This window comes from Salvelinus alpinus, chromosome 17 (assembly GCF_045679555.1).
Source record: "Salvelinus alpinus chromosome 17, SLU_Salpinus.1, whole genome shotgun sequence".
Classification (NCBI taxonomy): Eukaryota; Metazoa; Chordata; class Actinopteri; order Salmoniformes; family Salmonidae; genus Salvelinus; species Salvelinus alpinus.
The window spans coordinates 36,535,907-36,556,625 of record NC_092102.1 but is presented as its reverse complement, the minus strand read 5'-3'; the positions used below and the strand labels follow the sequence as shown (position 1 = coordinate 36,556,625).

At 42.3% G+C, this 20,719-nt stretch overlaps 1 protein-coding gene across 6 annotated transcripts in view; it reads left to right on the top strand.

Moving 5' to 3' along the window:
• The window catches only part of grip2a (glutamate receptor interacting protein 2a), a 60,034-nt gene that overhangs the window by 23,775 nt on the left and 15,540 nt on the right, over positions 1–20,719 (top strand). For 4 of the 6 annotated variants that reach the window (XM_071348827.1, XM_071348826.1, XM_071348830.1 and 1 more), the window contains 13 exons: positions 1,398–1,517; positions 1,800–1,955; positions 2,207–2,393; positions 4,314–4,459; positions 7,908–7,988; positions 8,469–8,532; positions 9,372–9,517; positions 10,185–10,329; positions 12,612–12,751; positions 18,307–18,486; positions 18,644–18,815; positions 19,956–20,070; positions 20,491–20,715. In XM_071348827.1, the coding sequence (XP_071204928.1) occupies positions 1,398–1,517; positions 1,800–1,955; positions 2,207–2,393; positions 4,314–4,459; positions 7,908–7,988; positions 8,469–8,532; positions 9,372–9,517; positions 10,185–10,329; positions 12,612–12,751; positions 18,307–18,486; positions 18,644–18,815; positions 19,956–20,070; positions 20,491–20,715 (1,877 nt within the window). Of the gene's footprint in view, positions 1–1,397; positions 1,518–1,799; positions 1,956–2,206; positions 2,394–4,313; positions 4,460–7,907; positions 7,989–8,468; positions 8,533–9,371; positions 9,518–10,184; positions 10,330–12,611; positions 12,752–18,306; positions 18,487–18,643; positions 18,816–19,442; positions 19,931–19,955; positions 20,071–20,490; positions 20,716–20,719 lie in introns of those variants that run through there. The other 2 variants (XM_071348828.1, XM_071348831.1) reach the window with 2 other exon arrangements.

Here is a 20,719-nt window from a genome sequence, read left to right as displayed (position 1 = left end):
AATGCAATTTGTCTAATCCTCACTGGGATTTAATAAGACTGATATGGCAACGAAAAGATAAGCTGTTTCTACAGTATTCCTCAGTAAAGATAGGAATTAGAGCTCTACTCTGCAGGAGCCAAAAGGTTACAGGACCACAGAGTGGGATGGAAGTTTTGGTGGAGTGGATAGAAGTTGCCCCGAACTACTGAGAAAGGGTCACATCTTGTCACTTCTTATGGTTAGGCCTAGGGGATACGAAAGGGTTAATGACAACTTCTGCCTGAGCCGAACGTTGTGGACGTTTGAAAAATACTTGCTTTCATAAGACATACTACAATGTCTTGAATTTAACCAGATTACCTGGATCTGTGAGACATCCATGGCTTTCTTGCAAATCCGTCATCCATGTGAGGAGGGAGACTGTCACAGATTAAGACTGTACGAATAGAACACTAAGGATTACTGTCGTGTGTAATTCTCCCTGTTAAATATAGCTGTGTGGTTTGGTCACATTCAAGTGTGGAGTGTAGCTCCACATTTTTCCCTTGAATGTTTCATTAATGATTTGGTTTTATTTACTACATTGTTTGTGGGTGTGAGAATAGAATAGCCAATACTGTATCTTTCGGCTACAACCTGCATTGTACAGCATTAAAGAATATAAATAATTTGTAAAGGGAGTAAACATCTGGGGACACAGCCATCACACAGTAAATGCAGTCCAAGAGTGGAACATTTCAGACCAGTATTTATTCTGTATCATCTGGCATCTATATCTCCAATCCCATTAACTTTTCACACAACTGAATAAGCCTCAGGTTTGACACTGACAGCTCACATGCTCAATTGGTCAATTGGCCTGCCAATCAGGAGAGAGGCAGGACATATCTTATCCATGAGGCGTCATCTGCAATTAGCCTTTCGGGTTTCAGCTGTGTTCAATGAAGGCAGATTCACATGGCATGTCCTCTCTTCGCAAGGCAGTATTAGCTCAGTGAGAGTCAGTTCTGACTGACCTGCCAGTGTTTTTACAAACCTAGTTTCTTTTGCTTTCTTCAAAGTGAAATTGTAAAATGTTCTCAAATCTGCATTCAGCTTTGTTGAAGCTTGTTAGTAAACGTAAGATAACATTTCTCAGCCATTCTGTCCTTCTTTGCTCCATTCAGTTACATGTCTCACTGATTTTCCTGTGTTGACAAAAATGCATTATGCCACAGGATTCAATCTAGTGTACCATGAAGAAAACAAAATATCAATGACTCTGCCTGTTGTTATCCTGCAGGCTCTGGGGTGTAAATGGAGATGAAAACAGCGTTTCATGGGCAGAATTTAGCAGCACATTGCTGTGCCTGAGCAGAGAGTAATTTTCCTTATAAACAACTTTTAAATGTTTTTTTGTTTCATTGTGGATGCAGTGAAAGTGGAGAAGAGCAACCTTCACCATTGGGACCCCACTGTTAACTACAGCCACACCCAACACTGCAAGACATGGAGCAGTCCCAGCCACCCACTCAACCAGCAGGACCACTGCACATGTGAGTTATAATGTGTGAATATGCTGCTGGGTATAGTACAGTATATAGCATTTTCATTGCTAAGTGTATGTATTTTAAAAGTTGCTGTTGATCATCTGTCTTTTTTCAGTTTATGATCCTCTGATCCCAATGATAATGTTGCGATATAATTAACTGTGTATTAGCATTGCATGTAGCCTAGGTGCAGTGTGGAGTTACAGGTCAAGTGACGAGTTGCATTATTCTACCTTGAAGGGTTCTCTCTTTGCATTGATTTGATGTTGTGAGCATGTGTCCTTTCAGCTCTGGTGTGTGGTGGCTTCTCCCCTTCCTCCACAGCCACCTCAGGGTACAGCAGCAGCCAGGGCAGCAACACCCTACCCTGCCCCATCCCATCCACCAGCCCCCGTAGCACCACAAATAAGAGACGCCAGAGGAGGAAGGAGCACAAGAGCTCACGTATGTGGATTGTGTACTGGTTTAAGAACAAATGTGTATTCATAACCGGGTTTTATAATAGTTTGAGAATTGACCTACCTCCCCTCATTAAAGGGGTGACTGCTCTGATGACGGATCACTGACATGGACTGATGGAAAAGCTGATAGCTGACTCACTCTCCCTCTCTCTCTCTCTCTCTCTCTCCATCTATCCATTCATTCCTCCCCTTTCTCTCAATGTATCACACTATCCACCCTTCCCCCTCACCCAGTGTCCCTAGCATCCAGCTCAGTGGGCCCTGGGGGTCAGGTTGTTCATGTGGAGACCAGCGAGGTCATCCTGAGGGGGGATCCACTCACAGGGTTCGGGGTTCAGCTGCAGGGGGGTGTCTTTGCCACAGAGACCCTGACCGTTCCCGCAGTCATCCGCTTCATCGAGCCTGACAGCCCTGCCGAAAGGTTACACACACACACAGCCTCCCAGACAGAGAAGTACTGTACAGTGTGGAGTGACCTTGACCTTAGGGCCATGTCTTAGTCACTCAGCGGACGGTAGGGTGTCATCAGGAGTGATGAGGAGAGTCACTGCTTTCTCTGAGGAATACTAATCTGGGTCTCCTATCCGAAGATGTCACATTTAGCTTCGCTGTGTCCTAGCAGTTCCATTAGGCACCTTGCTTTGAGGTAATGGTAATAACTTCAGTGGTATTAGAATCTGTGAGAAGCAAGTGAATTAATTATATTTTACTACGTTTATTTATAAAAGTTTATCCTGGTCTTGATTTTAAAAAGCATTTATCTGTTAAGTTATTAAGGAAACAGATAGCCCTGATTAGGCCAATTTGTGCTCTCTGCCCTTGTCTTGTAAGAGTAAGGATAGTGTCTGTATGGACAACAGAAGGCCATGTCCTCTGGGTGGTGTAATACCATTTAAAATCTCCCTCCGTTGGGAGGGAGTGACTCAAGCAGAATATCCTATTGTGATGTTTGTCTCAGCACTAACGCAAGGTTAATGAATTGCAGTGTTTAGTGAATTAATCCTAGTTGACAGTGCTGCTATGTGTGTGTCCTAATGATGTGTTCATGGAAGTAAGTGCCGGTGTGGGGGGCGGTGTGTCCTTGCCCTTTATTTAAGGTCAAGCAAGGTGAAGAGTCATTTTCTTATCAGAGAAGGGATTGACAATTATTCAACTTCGGTGCATCCATTATTCCACAGTCACTGGAGTCAAGGCCATTTTTCTGGGAATAGAAGAAATCTACTGAAATGTTTGCCATTGCTCCTAGCCAGAACAGGAGGGTCTAGCTTTGTTCAATTTAACAACAACTGTTGATTGTGGGTAGGATTGTGCCTTTCAGGGTCCTGACTCAGTGGTTTATTGATAGTGGTTAGCAGTGTGACTCAGTGGTTTATTGATAGTGGTTAGCAGTGTGACTCAGTGGTTTATTGTTAGCGTTTAGCAGTGAGTTGAGGTCAAAGTTGATAGTGGTTAGCAGTGTGACTCAGTGGTTTATTGATAGTGGTTATTAGTGTGACTCAGTGGTTTATTGATAGTGGTTAGCAGTGTGACTCAGTGGTTTATTGATAGTGGTTATTAGTGTGACTCAGTGATTTATTGATAGTGGTTAGCAGTGTGACTCAGTGATTTATTGATAGTGGTTAGCAGTGTGACTCAGTGGTTTATTGATAGTGGTTAGCAGTGTGACTCAGTGGTTTATTGATAGTGGTTATTAGTGTGACTCAGTGGTTTATTGATAGTGGTTATTAGTGTGACTCAGTGGTTTATTGATAGTGGTTAGCAGTGTGACTCAGTGGTTTATTGATAGTGGTTAGCAGTGTGACTCAGTGGTTTATTGATAGTGGTTAGCAGTGTGACTCAGTGGTTTATTGATAGTGGTTAGCAGTGTGACTCAGTGGTTTATTGATAGTGGTTAGCAGTGTGACTCAGTGGTTTATTGTTAGCGTTTAGCAGTGAGTTGAGGTCAAAGTGGAGTTGAAATATGTTCACCATAAACTACCTGTCTCTGAAATCTAAAGCAGATTCATGAGAGTAGAGAACCAGACAGCTCTGTATATTTTTATATGCTCCATATAACAGTTTCATGGTAGTAGTGGTGGTGGTAGTAGTACGGATAAGGTTTCTTATCGTTTTACAGCAGGACTCTCATGGTCTTTAGTTTATGAGCAGGCTTCATCTGAGAAATGGGATGTAAATGAGAGAAGTATTAGGAAAAACTGTTTGTAACAACCGTTCAATTTGGTTAAATGTCTAACTTTATAAAGGCCACACAGAATTACCCATTGTCCCTTATTGTACTCTACTATGTATTAAAAAGATGTTCCCTCCATTCTACTCTTCTAACTATTCTCTGTGTCGTCAGATGTGGGTTGCTGCAGGTGGGGGACAGACTCCTGTCCATCAACAGAATCCCTACAGAGGATGGAACACTGGAGGAGGCCAATCAGCTACTGCGTGATGCCGCTCTGGCCAATAAGGTCACCCTGGAGATTGAGTTTGATGTAGCAGGTATAGTTTTTAATTAGTTTAACCTTTGTTCATCCAAGTTGAAATAGCATCTCAAATCAAAATGTATTGGTCACGTGCGCAAATTTGCAGGTGTTATAGCAGGTGCAGTGAAATGCTTATGTTACTAGCTCCAACAGTGCAGTAGAATGTCAAATACACAAGTAATCTAAACAACAAATCAAGAAATAACAATCCAAAGTAGATATATTAGAGTGAGCATGTGTGAGAATCCAGAATATAAATGTGTTCTGTGTAAAGACTGTATATAATTTGGAAAATGGTATGTACAGTCGTGGCCAAAAGTTGAGAATGACACAAATATTAATTTTCACAAAGTCTGCTGCCTCAGTTTGTATGATGGCAATTTGCATATATTCCAGAATGTTATGAAGAGTAATCAGATGAATTGCAATTAATTGCAAAGTCCCTCTTTGCCAAGCAAATGAATTGAATCCCCCAAAAACATTTCCGCTGCATTTCAGCCCTGCCACAAAAGGACCAGCTGACATGTCAGTGATTCTCTCGTGAACACAGGTGTGAGTGTTGACGAGGACAAGGCTGGAGATCACTCTGTCATGCTGATTGAGTTCGAATAACAGACTGGAAGCTTCAAAGGGAGGGTGGTGCTTGGAATCATTGTTATTCCTCTGTCAAACATGGTTAACTGCAAGGAAACACGTGCCGTCATCATTGCTTGGCACAAAAAGGGCTTCACAGGCAAGGATATTGCTGCCAGTAAGATTGCACCGAAATCAACCATTTATCGGATCATCAAGAACTTCAAGGAGAGCGGGTCAATTGTTGTGAAGAAGGCTTCAGGGCGCCCAAGAAAGTCCAGCAAGCGCCAGGACCATCTCCATAAAGTTGATTCAGCTGCGGGATCGGGGCACCACCAGTACAGAGCTTGCTCAGGAATGGCAGTAGGCAGGTGTGAGTGCATCTGCACGCACAGTGAGGCGAAGACTTTTGGAGGATGGCCTGGTGTCAAGAAGGGCAGCAAAGAAGCCACTTCTCTCCTGGAAAAACATCAGGGACAGACTGATATTCTGCAAAAGGTACAGGGATTGGACTGCTGAGGACTGGGGTAAAGTCATTTTCTCTGATGAATCCCCTTTCCGATTGTTTGGGGCATCCGGAAAAAAGCTTGTCCGGAGAAGACCAGGTGAGCGCTACCATCAGTCCTGTGTCATGCCAACAGTAAAGCATCCTGAGACCATTCATATGTGGGGTTGCTTCTCAGCCAAGGGAGTAGGCTCACTCACAATTTTGCCTAAGAACACAGCCATGAATAAAGAATGGTACCAACACATCCTCCAAGAGCAACTTCTCCCATCCATCCAGGAACAGTTTGGTGACGAACAATGCCTTTTCCAGCATGGCGCACCTTGTCATAAGGCAAAAGTGAAACTAAGTGGCTCGGGGAACAAAACATTGATATTTTGGGTCCATTGCCAGGAAACTCCTTAATCCCATTGAGAACTTGTGGTCAATGCTCAACAGGCGGGTGGACAAACCAAAACCCACAAATTCTGACAAACTCCAAGCATTGATTATGCAATAATGGGCTGCCGTCAGTCATGTGGCCCAGAAGTTAATTGACAGCATGCCAGGGCGAATTGCAGAGGTCTTGAAAAAGAAGGGTCAACACCTCAAATATTGACTCTTTTCATCAACTTCATGTAATTGTCAATAAAAGCCTTTGACACTTATGAAATGCTTGTAATTATACTTCAGTATTCCATAGTAACATCTGACAAAAGTATCTAAAGACACTGAAGCAGCAAACTTTATGTAAATTAATATTTGTGTCATTCTCAAAACTTTTGGCCACGACTGTACAGTAGGTACAATTGAAGTTGGAAGTTTACATACACCTTAGCCAAATACATTTAAACTCAGTTTTTCACAATTCCTGACATTTAATCCTAGTAAAAATTTCCTGTCTTAGGTCAGTTAGGATCACCACTTTATTTTAAGAATGTGAAATGTCAGAATAATAGTAGAGAGAAGGATTTATTTCAGCTTTTTATTTCTTTCATCACATTCCCAGTGGGTCCGAAGTTTACATACACTCAATTAGTATTTGATAGCATTGCCTTTAAATTGTTTAAATTACGTCAAACGTAGCCTTCCACAAGCTTCCCACAATAAGTTGGGTGAATTTTGGCCCATTCCTCCTGACAGAGCTGGTGTAACTGAGTCAGGTTTGTAGGCCTCCTTGCTCGCACACGCTTTTTCAGTTCTGCCCACAATTTTTCTATAGGATTGAGGTCAGGGCTTTGTGATGGCCACTCCAATACCTTGACTTTGTTGTCCTTAAGCCATTTTTCCACAACTTTGGAAGTATGCTTGGGGTCATTGTCCATTTGGAAGACCCACTTGCGACCAAGCTGTAACTTCCTGACTGATGTCTTGAGATGTTGCTTCAATATATCCACAGCATTTTCCATCCTCATGATGCCACCGTAGTCTGGCTTTTTTATGGCGGATTTGGAGCAGTGGCTTCTTCCTTTAATGAGCGTCCTTTCAGGTTATGTCGATATAGGACTCGTTTTACTGTGGATATAGATACTTTTGTAACTGTTTCCTCCAGCATTTTACACAAGGTCCTTTGCTGTTCTGGGATTGATTTGCACTTCTCGCACAAGTATGTTTATCTCTAGGAGACAGAACGCGTCTCCTTCCTGAGCGGTATGACGGCTGCGTGGTCCCATGGTGTTTATGCTTGCGCGCTATTGTTTGTACAGATAAACGTGGTACCTGCAGGAGTTTGGAAATTGCTCCCAAGGATGAACCAGACTCGTGGAGGTCTACAATTTTTTTAGGGGGTCTTGGCTGAGTTCTTTTGAGTTTCTCATGATGTCAAGCAGAGGCACTGAGTTTGAAGGTAGGCCTTAAAATACATCCACAGGTACAACTCCAATTGACTCAAATGATGTCAATTAGCCTCTCAGAAGCTAAAGCCATGACATAATTTTCTGGAATTTTCCAAGCTGTTTAAAGGCACAGTCAACTTAGTGTATGTGAACTTCTGACCCACTGGAATTGTGATACAGTGAAATAATCTCTGTAAACAATTGTTGGAAAAGTTACTTGTATCATGCACAAAGTAATGTCCTAACCGACTTGCCAAAATTTAACAAGAGTGGTTGAAAAACGAGTTTTAATGACTCCAACCTAAGTCTATCTTAACTTCCAACTTCAACTGTATATTAGGATAGGCTACAGTATGTGGAGAACACAGTATATATACACAGTGCGTAAACAACAGTATATAAACCAGAATATGAGGTGACCAGTGTAAAATTACTATCTGTATACATGGATTATTAGTCTCAAGTTCTATGGCAGAGAACCGGGCAGGTAGCCCGGTAGTGATGGCAGTTCAACAGATGGCCTGGTGATAGAAGCTGTTTTCTCTCTTTTATTATCTCCCCCCACCCATTAGAATCAGTGGTTCCCAGTAGTGGCACGTTCCATGTAAAACTGCCCAAGAGGAGAGGAGTCGAACTTGGTATCACCATCAGTGGTGAGTTACCAGATGCAAACGGCAGGGGGCGATGTAACCTAACATAACAACCCTTGGCCTGCATATCTCTCTCTGTGTGGATCAATGCTCTGTGAACCATAACTATGGCCTAGACTGTCATGAAAGCTACTGCCTCATTAAGTCTGATAAATGCTTGAAGACCATTTTTATTCATTACCTCTTTCACACTTTAACGAGCCTGGGAAAACAATAAAGGACAGTAATTCTATGTAGTACAAAGAGTATGTTAGTGATGTCACAGATACTGAAGCTAGTAGGGCAGACCATCAGTTGACTTGTGATACATGCAATGCTTTTGGACTGTGTGCACTAAAGTAGAACATGCAGGGATCCAGAGCAAGTAAAAATAATTTGGGCAACAGTCAACTCCTGATAAGTGTTATTTTTATTCCCTGCTTTTCTATTATCTCTGTGGATGTTATGAATGTTTAATTTAATGGTGTCTGTCTGTCTGAACAGCAAGCAAGAGACCTGACAAACCTCTGATCATCTCTGATATCAGGAAAGGAAGCATAGCCCACAGGTATGTCCAGCCTCCCAATCACATGGGGTAGATTCCTCAAACAAATTACTTGCTTTACTGCCACAGGTCTGGGGTTAGTTTCACCTGGTAAGTATGAAATTATACTAGTCATGAGGAGAACCAAGAGTGTTTCCCAACCATGTGACCTTAAAATGATAGTTCACCCAAATTACAAAATAACTTATTGGTTTCGTTACCCTGTAAGCAGTCTATGGACAAGGTATGACTGCAATCCAGGCTTTGGTTTAGTTTCCATGGCACCATTTCCACATGCTAACGTTTTAGCGGCTCGAATCCCATTCAAGTCATGGGACCGATATTGGAATTTTTCATCTATCATGTTAAAGGGATACTTCGAGATTTTGGCAATGAGGCCCTTTATCTACTTCCCCAGAGTCAGATGACCGCATGGATACCATTTTTATGTCTCTGTCCAGTATGAAGTTAGAGGTAGTTTGGCAAGCCAATGCTAATTAGCGTTAGCACATGCCTACAGATACCCATAGACTTCCAGTCAATGCGCTAATGCTAGTTAGCAATTGCTCTAGTGCTAGTCAGCATCTTCCTTCAAACTGCACGCAGAGACATACATGTTATCCTTGAGTTCATTTGACTCTTGGGAGTAAATACAAATCTCTTTAAAAACCTCATTGACTTAGTTGAGATTCCAATCAATTTAAGATATTTTAGAAAAATGCTATTATCAGTCCCTTGAAATGAAGTATTAGCAGCTTTGAGATGCAAAGCAAATGTCAGGTACAAACATACACAGTATTATTAGATTTTTTTTAACTCGTGTGGTTTAATTTCCTGCCCACCTCTCACCTGCCTGCTAATAGGACGGGTACGTTGGAGCCAGGGGACAGGCTGCTGGCCATCGATAACGTGCGTCTGGAGAACTGCTCCATGGAGGATGCTATGCACGTGCTTCAGCAGGCAGAGGACATGGTCAAGCTCCGGATCCAGAAGGACGAGGACAACGCTGGTAGGATGAACAGAGTCATGCTTCAAAAATTAACATGCAGTCCTGAAACTTATTTGCATGGAGAGGTGTGTCTAGAAGAGACGGACGGCAGGTAGCCTAGTGATTAAGAGCATTGGGCCAGTCCCCGAGACGACTAGGTGAAAAATTTGTCAATGTGCCCTTGATAAAGGCACTTACCCTAATTGCTCCTGTTAGTCGCTCTGGATAAGAGCGTCTGTTAAATGAAATTGTACAACAACACATTTCTATCCAATTAGGTTGAATTCCCCAGTAGAAATATATTTAGACTATACATTTCTGTCTATTTAAATGCCCTAATATAAATAGCGTTACATACCATTTGGTACAAGGAAGTTAGAATTTGTGATGGATGATTGTACTGTAATGCCCATTCTTATGAAATATTTGTCTGTTAAACACCATCAGAAATACTTCATAAAATTCCATCTGAAAAAGAACTACGATTAAATAGTGACTTGGTATATGTCATGTGGCTGCTATATTTGTCCAACAAAATGTCTACTTATACATGTTTTATTTGTGTCTCATAATGTCTCATGTTGCGTAGTAGCCAGTTTGGATGTGACCCAGATTTGGGCTAGACTAGTTCATCCCTTTATGTAATAGTCATATTTATACATGTGTGTGCTCTCTCTGTCCCTGTCAGATGAGCTGGAGATGTCTGGTTCCATTATCTACACGGTGGAGCTGAAGCGTTACAACGGCCCGTTGGGTATCACCATCTCAGGCACAGAGGAGCCCTTTGACCCCATCGTCATCTCAGGCCTCACCAAGAATGGCCTGGCTGAAAGGTGAAAGGTCGTGACAAGGGCATGCGGTTGACTCTCCTATTATAAGAGTGGAAAAAGGGTGATGAGCCTACAGACTGGCTCCATAGGTGGGATTTTGTACACATTTAATTTGTCAAAAGCGCCTGCTTTGTCTGCTCCGCTTCATTGGTACTGATCTGTATGGAGAGGTGAAAGCAATATGGCAGATGCCCACTTACCAGGCATCTGCTTTCACTCTGGGTTTTCTATACAATTATTTAATACCAGTTTAGATAGAGGAGGCCTCTTTAGACTGTTGGACTATTGAGATGCACCTCCACTCTCCTGTTATGGTTGTGATGTCTGGCTGAGAGGAGTTCAATCATGTGGTCTTCCTAGATCTGGATTGACGCTGGCCCTCATATCTTCTCCTATGCCATTGGCACCTTGGGAAAAAATGTCAGAAATTGTTTCTTCTCCAGAAGATATGATTCATGAAATTGTGAAATCAATGACTCTTATTGGCATCATAACAATGATAGTCAGAGGAGTTTGACTACAAGTTCCAACAAAATCACCTATATTCACAACAGCCTTTTTTCCCTGACCGTGTTTCCCTAGGCAGTATAGGCGTGCCGCAAAGTGGCATGAGATACCCTTAGTGTTGGCACACAAAACAGAAAAGTATTAGAATGTTGGAACTAGATGTCCATACACTTTGAGGACATTACATCATGCCATCACATGAGTTGGTTTTAGGTGGTTTGAACAACCAATTACCGATGTCGTAACGTTGACTATCATTAAATGTGAAGACTGTATGTATATTATGAAATCAATTCTCTGTGTAATTTAATTACACGATTAAACTAATCATGTAACTTTAATTAACTAGGAAGTCGGGGCACCATGGGAAAATGTTTAGAGTCTATTTCACGAATTAACTCTTCAGATATTTTCATATCTTATCAATTAGTCACTTATTAATGTATTATTACCACAGTCATATTCAATGTCGCAAACCCTTGGATATCTGCATGAACTCTAGCATAGATCATGAATCAGCAATATACAAATTGGCTTATTTATTTATTAACTTTATCAATCACAGAATTACATAAACACACACAATAGGTAATACATTGGTTACTACGTGATACAAATAAAAAAATCCCTAGTGGATGAAACCGATATGACGGCTTGGGAGACAAAGGAAATGGGTGGGGACAGCTCAAGAGCGGGAAACTCAGAGCTGATAACTACACTCATAGAAATTTCTAATACTTTGAATATGAACAACCGCTCATTTGAAAATACATTTCAATTGACCTTTTAACGAGTGTATGCCTTTGCTGTCCCTCTCTGCGATCACCGGTCCGTCTGCTGGATAGTCAGTCGACAGAAAGCGTCTGGTTTGTTCACCAGAGATCAAAGTCTGTTGTAGGTTGTTATAATGGATACTTCAGAGTTCCATTCTGATGTTCTTAGGGTAGATGCGTTTACCAGACTAAAGTGTTTAAAGAGCTGCAGCCTGAATAGTTGGTCTTTAGTTTGTAGATTTCTTCACCATTTCAGCGTGGGGATGATCTCCACGTTCTCTGGTTTTGTCCTTTGGTAGAGTTGCCAACCATTTCAGCATGTAGTGACAACTCCATGTTTTCTGATCTAATGTACATTTTGTCGGAGGGCGGTTCCATGACGTTTGGGGTATAATGTCTGTCCTCACGAGGGTGTGGCCACTGACTAGTTATAACTTTATATGAAAACCCGTACTCTCATTTAGAAGGCTAACATCACATTTAATCTTTTCAAAAGTATTCCTTTACTCAATCATTTATTTTATATAACATTAAGATCCATAATTGGGAAGTGTATACAAACAAAGAAACAGTAATGTGTGTCTTCTGTCATTCATGACTTCACCAAATGAAACAAACTCATCATGACTGTTCCTTAAGTGTCCATGGACCACTCCAACTTCTTGGAATACAGAAATACTGTTCAATTATTCCACCTTTTGACGTTACCGTACTGCAGTCTTTCTTTGTGGTAACAAAGGGATTCTCAACCTTCATTTGGGCAGAGTGGGGAAGGGAGTTTCGGTATTTACGTCCGTCATAAACCTGTGGTGAGAGAGGGGGGCTGCTATGATCCTCACCCAAAAAGGGCGCGTCGTGACACCAATTACCTTGTTGCTTTCTTATCTATTGTTTATAATATGCTGGGTATGTTTGTTGTAGTTTCGTACCCTTGGAAATGACAATGTTTTCAGTGGCATCCTCCTCCTTCAAAGGGATACAAATATTGTCTTCTAATGTTTGTAGGACTGGTGCCATCCATATAGGGGACCGTGTCTTGGCCATTAACTGTGTGAGTCTGAAGGGGAAACCACTGAGTGAGGCCATCCATCTTCTCCAGATGGCCGGAGAGACTGTCACCCTCAAAATAAAAAAACGTCAAGACGGTATGTATCGTTATTGTTAAGTTAATTAAGTTGCTTTTTAAAAAGTATGCATGGAAGGGGATGTGAAGCCTCCTTTTTTGAAGATTCTGATTGGATGGAAGGAAAGACTGCCGTCATTGGATTTGATGTTGACAAACTGAATATTCTCTCGTTAGAAGCATTTCATTGACAAAATTAAATAGAGCTGGATCGATATGATTTTTTGGGAGTCCCATACTGATTTAGATTTTGGGGTGGACAAATCAAATCAAATCAAATCAAATTTATTAGTCACATACACATGGTTAGCAGATGTTAATGCGAGTGTAGCGAAATGCTTGTGCTTCTAGTTCCGACAATGCAGTAATAACAACAAGTAATCTAACCTAACAATTCCGCAACTACTACCTTATACACGCAAGTGTAAAGGGATAAAGAATATGTACATAAAGATATATGAATGAGTGATGGTACAGACGGCATAGGCAAGGTGCAGTAGATGGTATAGAGTACGGTATATACCTATGAGATGAGTACTGTAGGGTATGTAAACATAAAGTGGCATAGTTTAAAGTGGCTAGTGGTCCATGTATTACATAAGATGGCAAGATGCAGTAGATGATATAGAGTACAGTATATACATATACATAAGAGATGTGTAATGTAGGGTATGTAAACATTATATTAGGTGGCATTGTTTAAAGTGGCTGGTGGTACATTTTTACATAATTTCCATCAATTCCCATTTTTAAGGTGGCTGGAGCTGAGTCAGTTTGTTGGCAGCGGCCGCTAAATGTTAGTGGTGGCTGTTTAACAGTCTGATGGCCTTGAGATAGAAGCTGTTTTTCAGTCTCTCGGTCCCTGCTTGGATGCACCTGTACTGACCTCGCCTTCTGGATGATAGCGGGGTGAACAGGTAGTGGCTTGGGTGGTTGTTGTCCTTGATGATCTTTATGGCCTTCCTGTGACATCGGGTGGTGTAGGTGTCCTGGAGGGCAGGTAGTTTGCCCCGGGTGATGCGTTCTGCCGACCTCACTACCCTCTGGAGAGCCTTACGGACAAAGCTTACCTATACCGATATATCTGCCGATATGCTGTTTTACAGTGGGGAAATTAGTGAAATTTTTCCATTCCGAGTTCCATCTCCGGCCCCACGCTTGAGGTGGTGTCCAGTGCCAAAGCGCTCTGAGTGACATTCCGAGCCAACCTAAAATGGGACACGCACATCTGACATTACCACCGAAGGGAACCGGAGGCTCTTCATGATGAACAGTCTTCGCCACTTCAACCTCCCCCTGAAGACCTTCTGGCAGTCTACACCTGCTTTGTCCGTCCAGTGCTGGAGTACACCGCTCCGATATGGCACCCATGTCTCACAGCCCACCAACACAACCAACTTGACAAGGTCCAACGAAGTGCAACCAAAATCAACATGGGCCCCACCTACACCCTCTACGACTCTGCATGCAATGACCTGGGCTTACAGACCTTGGAGTCCTGCCGCACCTGCCTCTGCTGATCCTTTGGCCCAGAAGCTTGTATAATCCCAGGATTACAGCATATGGCTGCCTCAGATGAGAGGCCATGTCATTGGCCGATCTACCTGATCCAGTCACAAACTAAACCCTACCTGAACTCGGACAGATACTACAACAGCCTTATGCCTTACATTGAGAGATTGCTTAATGCTGCTTGACTGTAATGTTGTATACTAGATATTCATTTGTATTTGATTTACTTACATATATCTATGTATGCTGCAATTCAGCTTTTAGCTGCAAACGTGTACAGTACAATTCAAATAACCTTAAATATATTTATTTATTTTACCTTTTATTTAACTAGGCAAGTCAGTTAAGAACAAATTCTTATTGACAATGACGGCCTACTAAAAGGCCTCCTGCGGGGACGAGGGCCTGGGATTAAACAAATAAATACAATATAAATATAAATATAGGACACTACATGAAGAGAGACCTAAGACGACAACATAACAAGGCGACAAAACATGACAGCACAGCATGGTAGCAACACAACATGGTAGCAGCACAAAAACATGGTACAAACATTATTGGGCGAAGTCAACAGCACAAAGGTCAAGAAGGTAGAGACAACAGCCACAACTGTCAGTAAAAGTGTCCACGATTGAGTCTTTGAATGAAGAGATTTGAGATAAAACTGTCCAGTTTGAGCGTTTGTTGCAGCTCGTTCCAGTCATTAGCTGTAGCGAACTGAAAAGAGGAGCGACCCAGGGATGTTTGCACTTTGGGGACCTTTAACAGAATGTGACTGGCAGAACGGGTGTTGTATGTGGAGAATGAGGGCTGCAGTAGATATCCCAGATAGGGGGGAGTTAGGCCTAAGAGGGTTTTATAAATATGCATCAACCAGTGGGTCTTGGGACGAGTATACAGAGATGACCAGTTTACAGAGGAGTATAGAGTATAGTGATGTGTCCTATAAGGAGCATTGGTGGCAAATCTGATGGCCGAATGGTAAAGAACATCTAGCCGCTCGAGAGCACCCTTAACTGCCGATCTATAAATGATGTCTCCGTAATCTAGCATGGGTAGGATGGTCATCTGAATCAGGGTTAGTTCGGCAGCTGGGGTGAAAGAGGAGCGATTACGATAGAGGAAACCAAGTCTAGATTTAACTTTAGCCTGCAGCTTTGATATGTGCTGAGAGAAGGACAGTGTACCGTCTAGCCATACTCCCAAGTACTTGTATGAGGTGACTACCTCAAGCTCCAAACCCTCAGAGGTAGTAATCACACCGGTGGGAAGAGGGGCATTCTTCTTACCAAACCACAAGACCTTTGTTTTGGAGGTGTTCAGAACAAGTTTAAGGGTAGAGAAAGCTTGTTGGACACTAAGAAAGCTTTGTTGTAGAGCATTTAACACAAAATCCGGGGAGGGGCTAGCTGAGTATAAGACTATCATCTGCATATACAGTTGAAGTCGGAAGTTGACATACACTTAGGTTGGAGTCATTAACTCGTTTTTCAACCACTCCACAAATTTCTTGTTAACAAACTACAGTTTTGGCAAGTCGGTTAGGACATCTACTTTGTGCATGACACAAGCAAAGTTTACATACACCTTAGCCAAATATATTTAAATTCAGTTTTTCACAATTCCTGACATTTAATCCTAGTAAATATTCCCTGTCTTAGGTCAGTTATGATCAACACCTTATTTTAAGAATGTGAATTGTCAGAATAATAGTGGGGAGTGATTTATTTCAGCTTTTATTTCTTTCATCACATTCCCAGTAGGTCAGAAGTTTACATACACTCAATTAGTATTTGATAGCGTTGCCTTTAAATTAGTATTTGATAGCATTGCCTTTAAATTGTTCAACTTGGGTCAAATGTTTTGGGTAGCCTTCCACAAGCTTCCCACAATAAGTTGGGTGAATTTTGGCCCATTCCTCCTGACAGAGCTGGTCAGGTTTGTAGGCCTCCTTGCTCGCACAAGCTTTTTCAGTTCTGCCCACAAATGTTCTATAGGATTGAGGTCAGGGCTTTGTGATGGCCACAACACAAAGCCATTTTGCCAGAACTTTAGAAGTATGCTTGGGGTCATTGTTCATTTGGAAGACCCATTTGTGACCAAGCTTTCACTTCCTGACTGATGTCTTGAGATGTTGCTTCAATATATCCACATCGTTTTCCATCCTCATGATGCCATCTATTTTGTGATGTGCACCAGTCCCTCTTGCAGCAAAGCACCCCCACAACATGATGCTGCTACCCCTGTGCTTCATGGTTGGGATGGTGTTCTTTGGCTTGCAAGCCTCCCCCTTTTTCCTCCAAACATAACAATTGCCATTCTAGTTAATTTTGTCTTTTGTTTCTGTTTGTACTTCTATCCATGTCACTAAAGACTGTCTGCTGTCATTCTGATCTGCTAAGAATATTACTCCTGCTTATTATGAAGAAAAAATACATCTGTTTAACTTGTGTAAACTAAAGGAGTGTGTTTTGAATAATTTTTGTTGTATTAATGCTATTTAGTCTCTCAGACTAATATTATTCTGTTTGTCCTGTGGGTACCTTTGCCACTGTTCCACCCCTTGTGTGTTGCGCTGTCATGGTGTATTTGTATTTTTTGTTTCATCAGACCAGAGGACATTTCTCCAAAAAGTACGATCTTTGTCCCCATGTGCAGTTGCAAACCGTAGTCTGGCTTTTTTTATGGCGGTTTTGGAGCAGTGCCTTCTTCCTTGCTGAGCGGCCTTTCAGGTTATGTCGATATAAGACTCGTTTTACTGTGGATATAGATACATTTGTACCTGTTTCCTCCAGCATCTTCACAAGGTCCTTTGCTGTTGTTCTGGGATTGATTTGAGCTTTTTGCACTGAAGTACGTTCATCTCCAGGAGACAGAACGCGTCTCCTTCCTAAGCGGTATGACGGCTGCGTGGTCCCATGGTGTTTATACATGCGTACCATTGTTTGTACAGATGAACGTGGTACCTTCAGGTGTTTGGAAATTGCTCCCAAGGATGAACCAGACTTGTGGAGGTCTACAAATTTTTTCTGAGGTCTTGGCTGATTTCTTTTGATTTTCCCATGATGTCAAGCGAAGAGGAACTGAGTTTGAAGGTAGGCCTTGAAATACATCCACAGGTACGCCTCCAATTGACTCAAATGATGTCAATTAGCCTATCAGAAGCTTCTGATGCCATGACATAATTTTCTGGAATTTTCCAAGCTGTTTAAAGGCACAGTCAACTTAGTGTATGTAAATTTCTGACCCACTGGAATTGTGATACAGTGAATTATAAGTGAAATAATCTGTCTGTAAACAATTGCTGGAAAAATTACTTGTCATGCACAAAGTAGATGTCCTAACCGACTTGCCAAAACTATAGTTTAACAAGAAATTAGTAGAGTGGTTGAAAAAGGAGTTTTAATGACTCCAACCTAAGTGTATGTAAACTTCCGACTTCAACTGTGTGTGTGTGTGTGTGTGTATTTATTTATTTATTTAGTACACCAAACATTAGGAATACCTTCCTAATATTGAGTTGCACCCCCACTTTTGTCCTCAGAACAGCCTCAATTCGTCAGGGCATGGACTTTACAAGGTGTCAAAAGCGTTCCACAGGGATGCTGGTCCATGTTGACTCCAATGCTTCCCACAGTTGTGTCAAGTTGGCTGGATGTCCTTTGGGTGGTGGACCATTCTTGAAACACACAGGAAACTATTAAGCTTGAAAACCTCAGCAGCGTTGCTGTTCTTGACACAGACCGATGCACCTGGCACCTACTACCATACCCCGTTCAAATGCACTTCAATCTTTTATCTTGCCCATTCCCTCTCTAAATGGCACACATACACAATCCATGTCTCAAGGCTTTAAAAATCCTTCTTTAGCCTGTCTCCTCTTCATCTGCACTGATTGAAGTTGATTTATCAAGTGACATCAATAAGGAATCATAGCTTTCACCTGGTCTGTCTGTCATGGAAGGAGCAGGTTTTCTTAATGTTTTGTACCCTCAGTGTATTTTATGACATAATTGAGTTATGATTCTCTCTTAACTCGCCACTGCCTTTGTTCCCATGCAGAATCAGATGTGCAGCAGATGTCGGAGCAGGCAGGGTTCCTGAGCGACACAGAGGATGAGCTGACTGACTCTCAGAAGACCAGTAAACATTCAGGGGTGTACTCTGCCACCGTGCCCAGCATGGACTCTGCCATGAGCTCCTGGGACGGCTCCGGCATCGATGCTGACTACGGCAGCCAAGGTGAGGACAGAACATGGACGCGTAGTCATTACCAGTTTAGACAACCAGTTTAGGCCACTTTAGATTTATATGCTCACATGACTCTCCTGAAATCAGTTGTTGGGTGTGTAGAACGTTATCATGTTTTTTAATGTTTGTTTTTGTCGCTTGTGTGCAGGAACGTATCTCCACAGAGCTGCAGATTTGACTTTCCAGCCTAATGAGTGGAGACGCACCAAACCACCCAGGACCCACCTCAACTCCATCTCCACTGGCCTTACCGGCCTTACCCACCACTCCCACCTCTACGATGGGAGATACACTGAGGATGACTGGGATAAGGCTGCTGGGTGAGTGCCTACTTTAGGCTAGAACAATGGATTTGTTGTTTCAAAGTTTGTCACATTAACAGGATACAGCAAGTATAAGACAGTACAGTGAAATTCTTACTTGCAAGCTCTTGCAAACAGCAGTATCAAGGTGAGAGGACATTATATAAAGGAAGGAGACACACAAGAAATATGAAGAGAAAGAACACGAGAATGCATGCTATATACAGGGTCCGTGCCAGTACCATGATTACAATGAGCAGTGGGTACTGTTGCCTGGTTCCGGGTCTGTTTGTGCTTTATCCAAGTCATTAAGCACATAATACAGATCTGGCTAATGCATTTGATAGTTGTAATAATTTCTTTCATTCTGTGGCTTTCAGTGTTGTTCTTTTTTCCTTTTAATCTACGTGTATGCCTTCTGTATGCCTCCATGTATGTAAGCAATGATCATGAAGTGAGGTACAAAAAAATTTCTTTCAAGTCTGGTTTAGCCTAAAACTCAATATGTATTGATTTGGAAAGTGAATCCAATAAATCTGCAATGTCACTCAAATATTTGGCTTTAGAATGTTTTTCTAAATCACCACAGTTGTTTCATTCCTCCATTTTATCTGCTCCTATCTGTGCTTTTTCTCTTTTTCTCAGGTACTCTCTCTCTCATCTGCTTTACTAACTGCACGTGAGGCTCCTGGTGTTTCACATAAACGTGTATTTTTCTGTCGCTTTTTGTCTTCACCAAACCTGTCCCTCTAAAACACCCAAAGGCCCCATGGACACACCTCTGCCTTGTCTGTTGCTTCACTCTTAACTCTTCACTTGATTTTTTTTTTCTGAACTTTTGTTGCCCTTCACTGCCGCAAAACTGTCTACACCTTAAGGCTTTTTGGGTGGCTTAACTTTTAAACTTTTAAACGATGAACTATCTGCATGAAGACTCTTTCTATTCTAAGGGACTACACTGTTCTGTGTTAGAGAGCGTTTACTCTTGCCCTCACTGAGGCCTGAAAGGTTTTTAAAGGACCTCTCAACGTCATGCAGTCCGGTGCCTGCATTACCCACGCTGCTTTGCAGGCCACACCTGTTTCAAACCGGTCTCAAAACACCCCAGTCTCTGGACAGCAAGACTCCTCTCATGTTCTGGTTCCTGCATTGTCATAGATACGCCAGCCCCCCTAGTTGCCATGGCACCCTGAAACAGGAGGATAGCTTCTGGTCCCAGGCGTTGCAGGACCTAGAGACCTGCGGCCAATCAGAGATACTCAGGGAGCTGGAGGTAAGCTCCTTCTATCTGTCCCAATCTGCTACTAAAAGAACCAATTGGGGAGGCAGTTAGCCTAGTGGTTAAAGCGTTGGTCCAGTAACTGAAAGGTTGCTTAATCGAATCCCTGAGCTGACAATGTAAAAATCTGTCTTACTGCCCCTGAACACGGCAGTTAATCCACTGCTCCTAGGCCGTCATTGTAAATAAGAATTTGTTCTTAACTGACTTGCCTAGTTAAATAAAATACAAATAAATAAAAGCCTGATTGTCTAGACCGTCCAGACACCTGCTGCCACTTTGATCATTAGAGACATTGGCACAAAGCCTCCCTATTAAATCAAGCTGTGAGTGTGCATGTCTTCAGTTATACATGTATATCATGTTATTTTATTCACACACCTATAATTTAACAATACTGTTGTCTTCTCCCAGGCGTCCATGACTGGCAGCACTCTCAGCCTGTATCTGGAGGAAACGAGGTCCCAGGATGACTCAGTGCTACAGAGCAGAATCAGTCCTGTGAAGAGGGGTCCCATTCATGACGAGCCCAAGACCAAAAGCAACCTGCAGAGGTCAAACAGGACCAGGGACACACCACCCAGGGGGAGAGGGGAGCCCCAGGAGACCAGCTCCCCTACAGCCCTGGAACTACTGAAGGTAC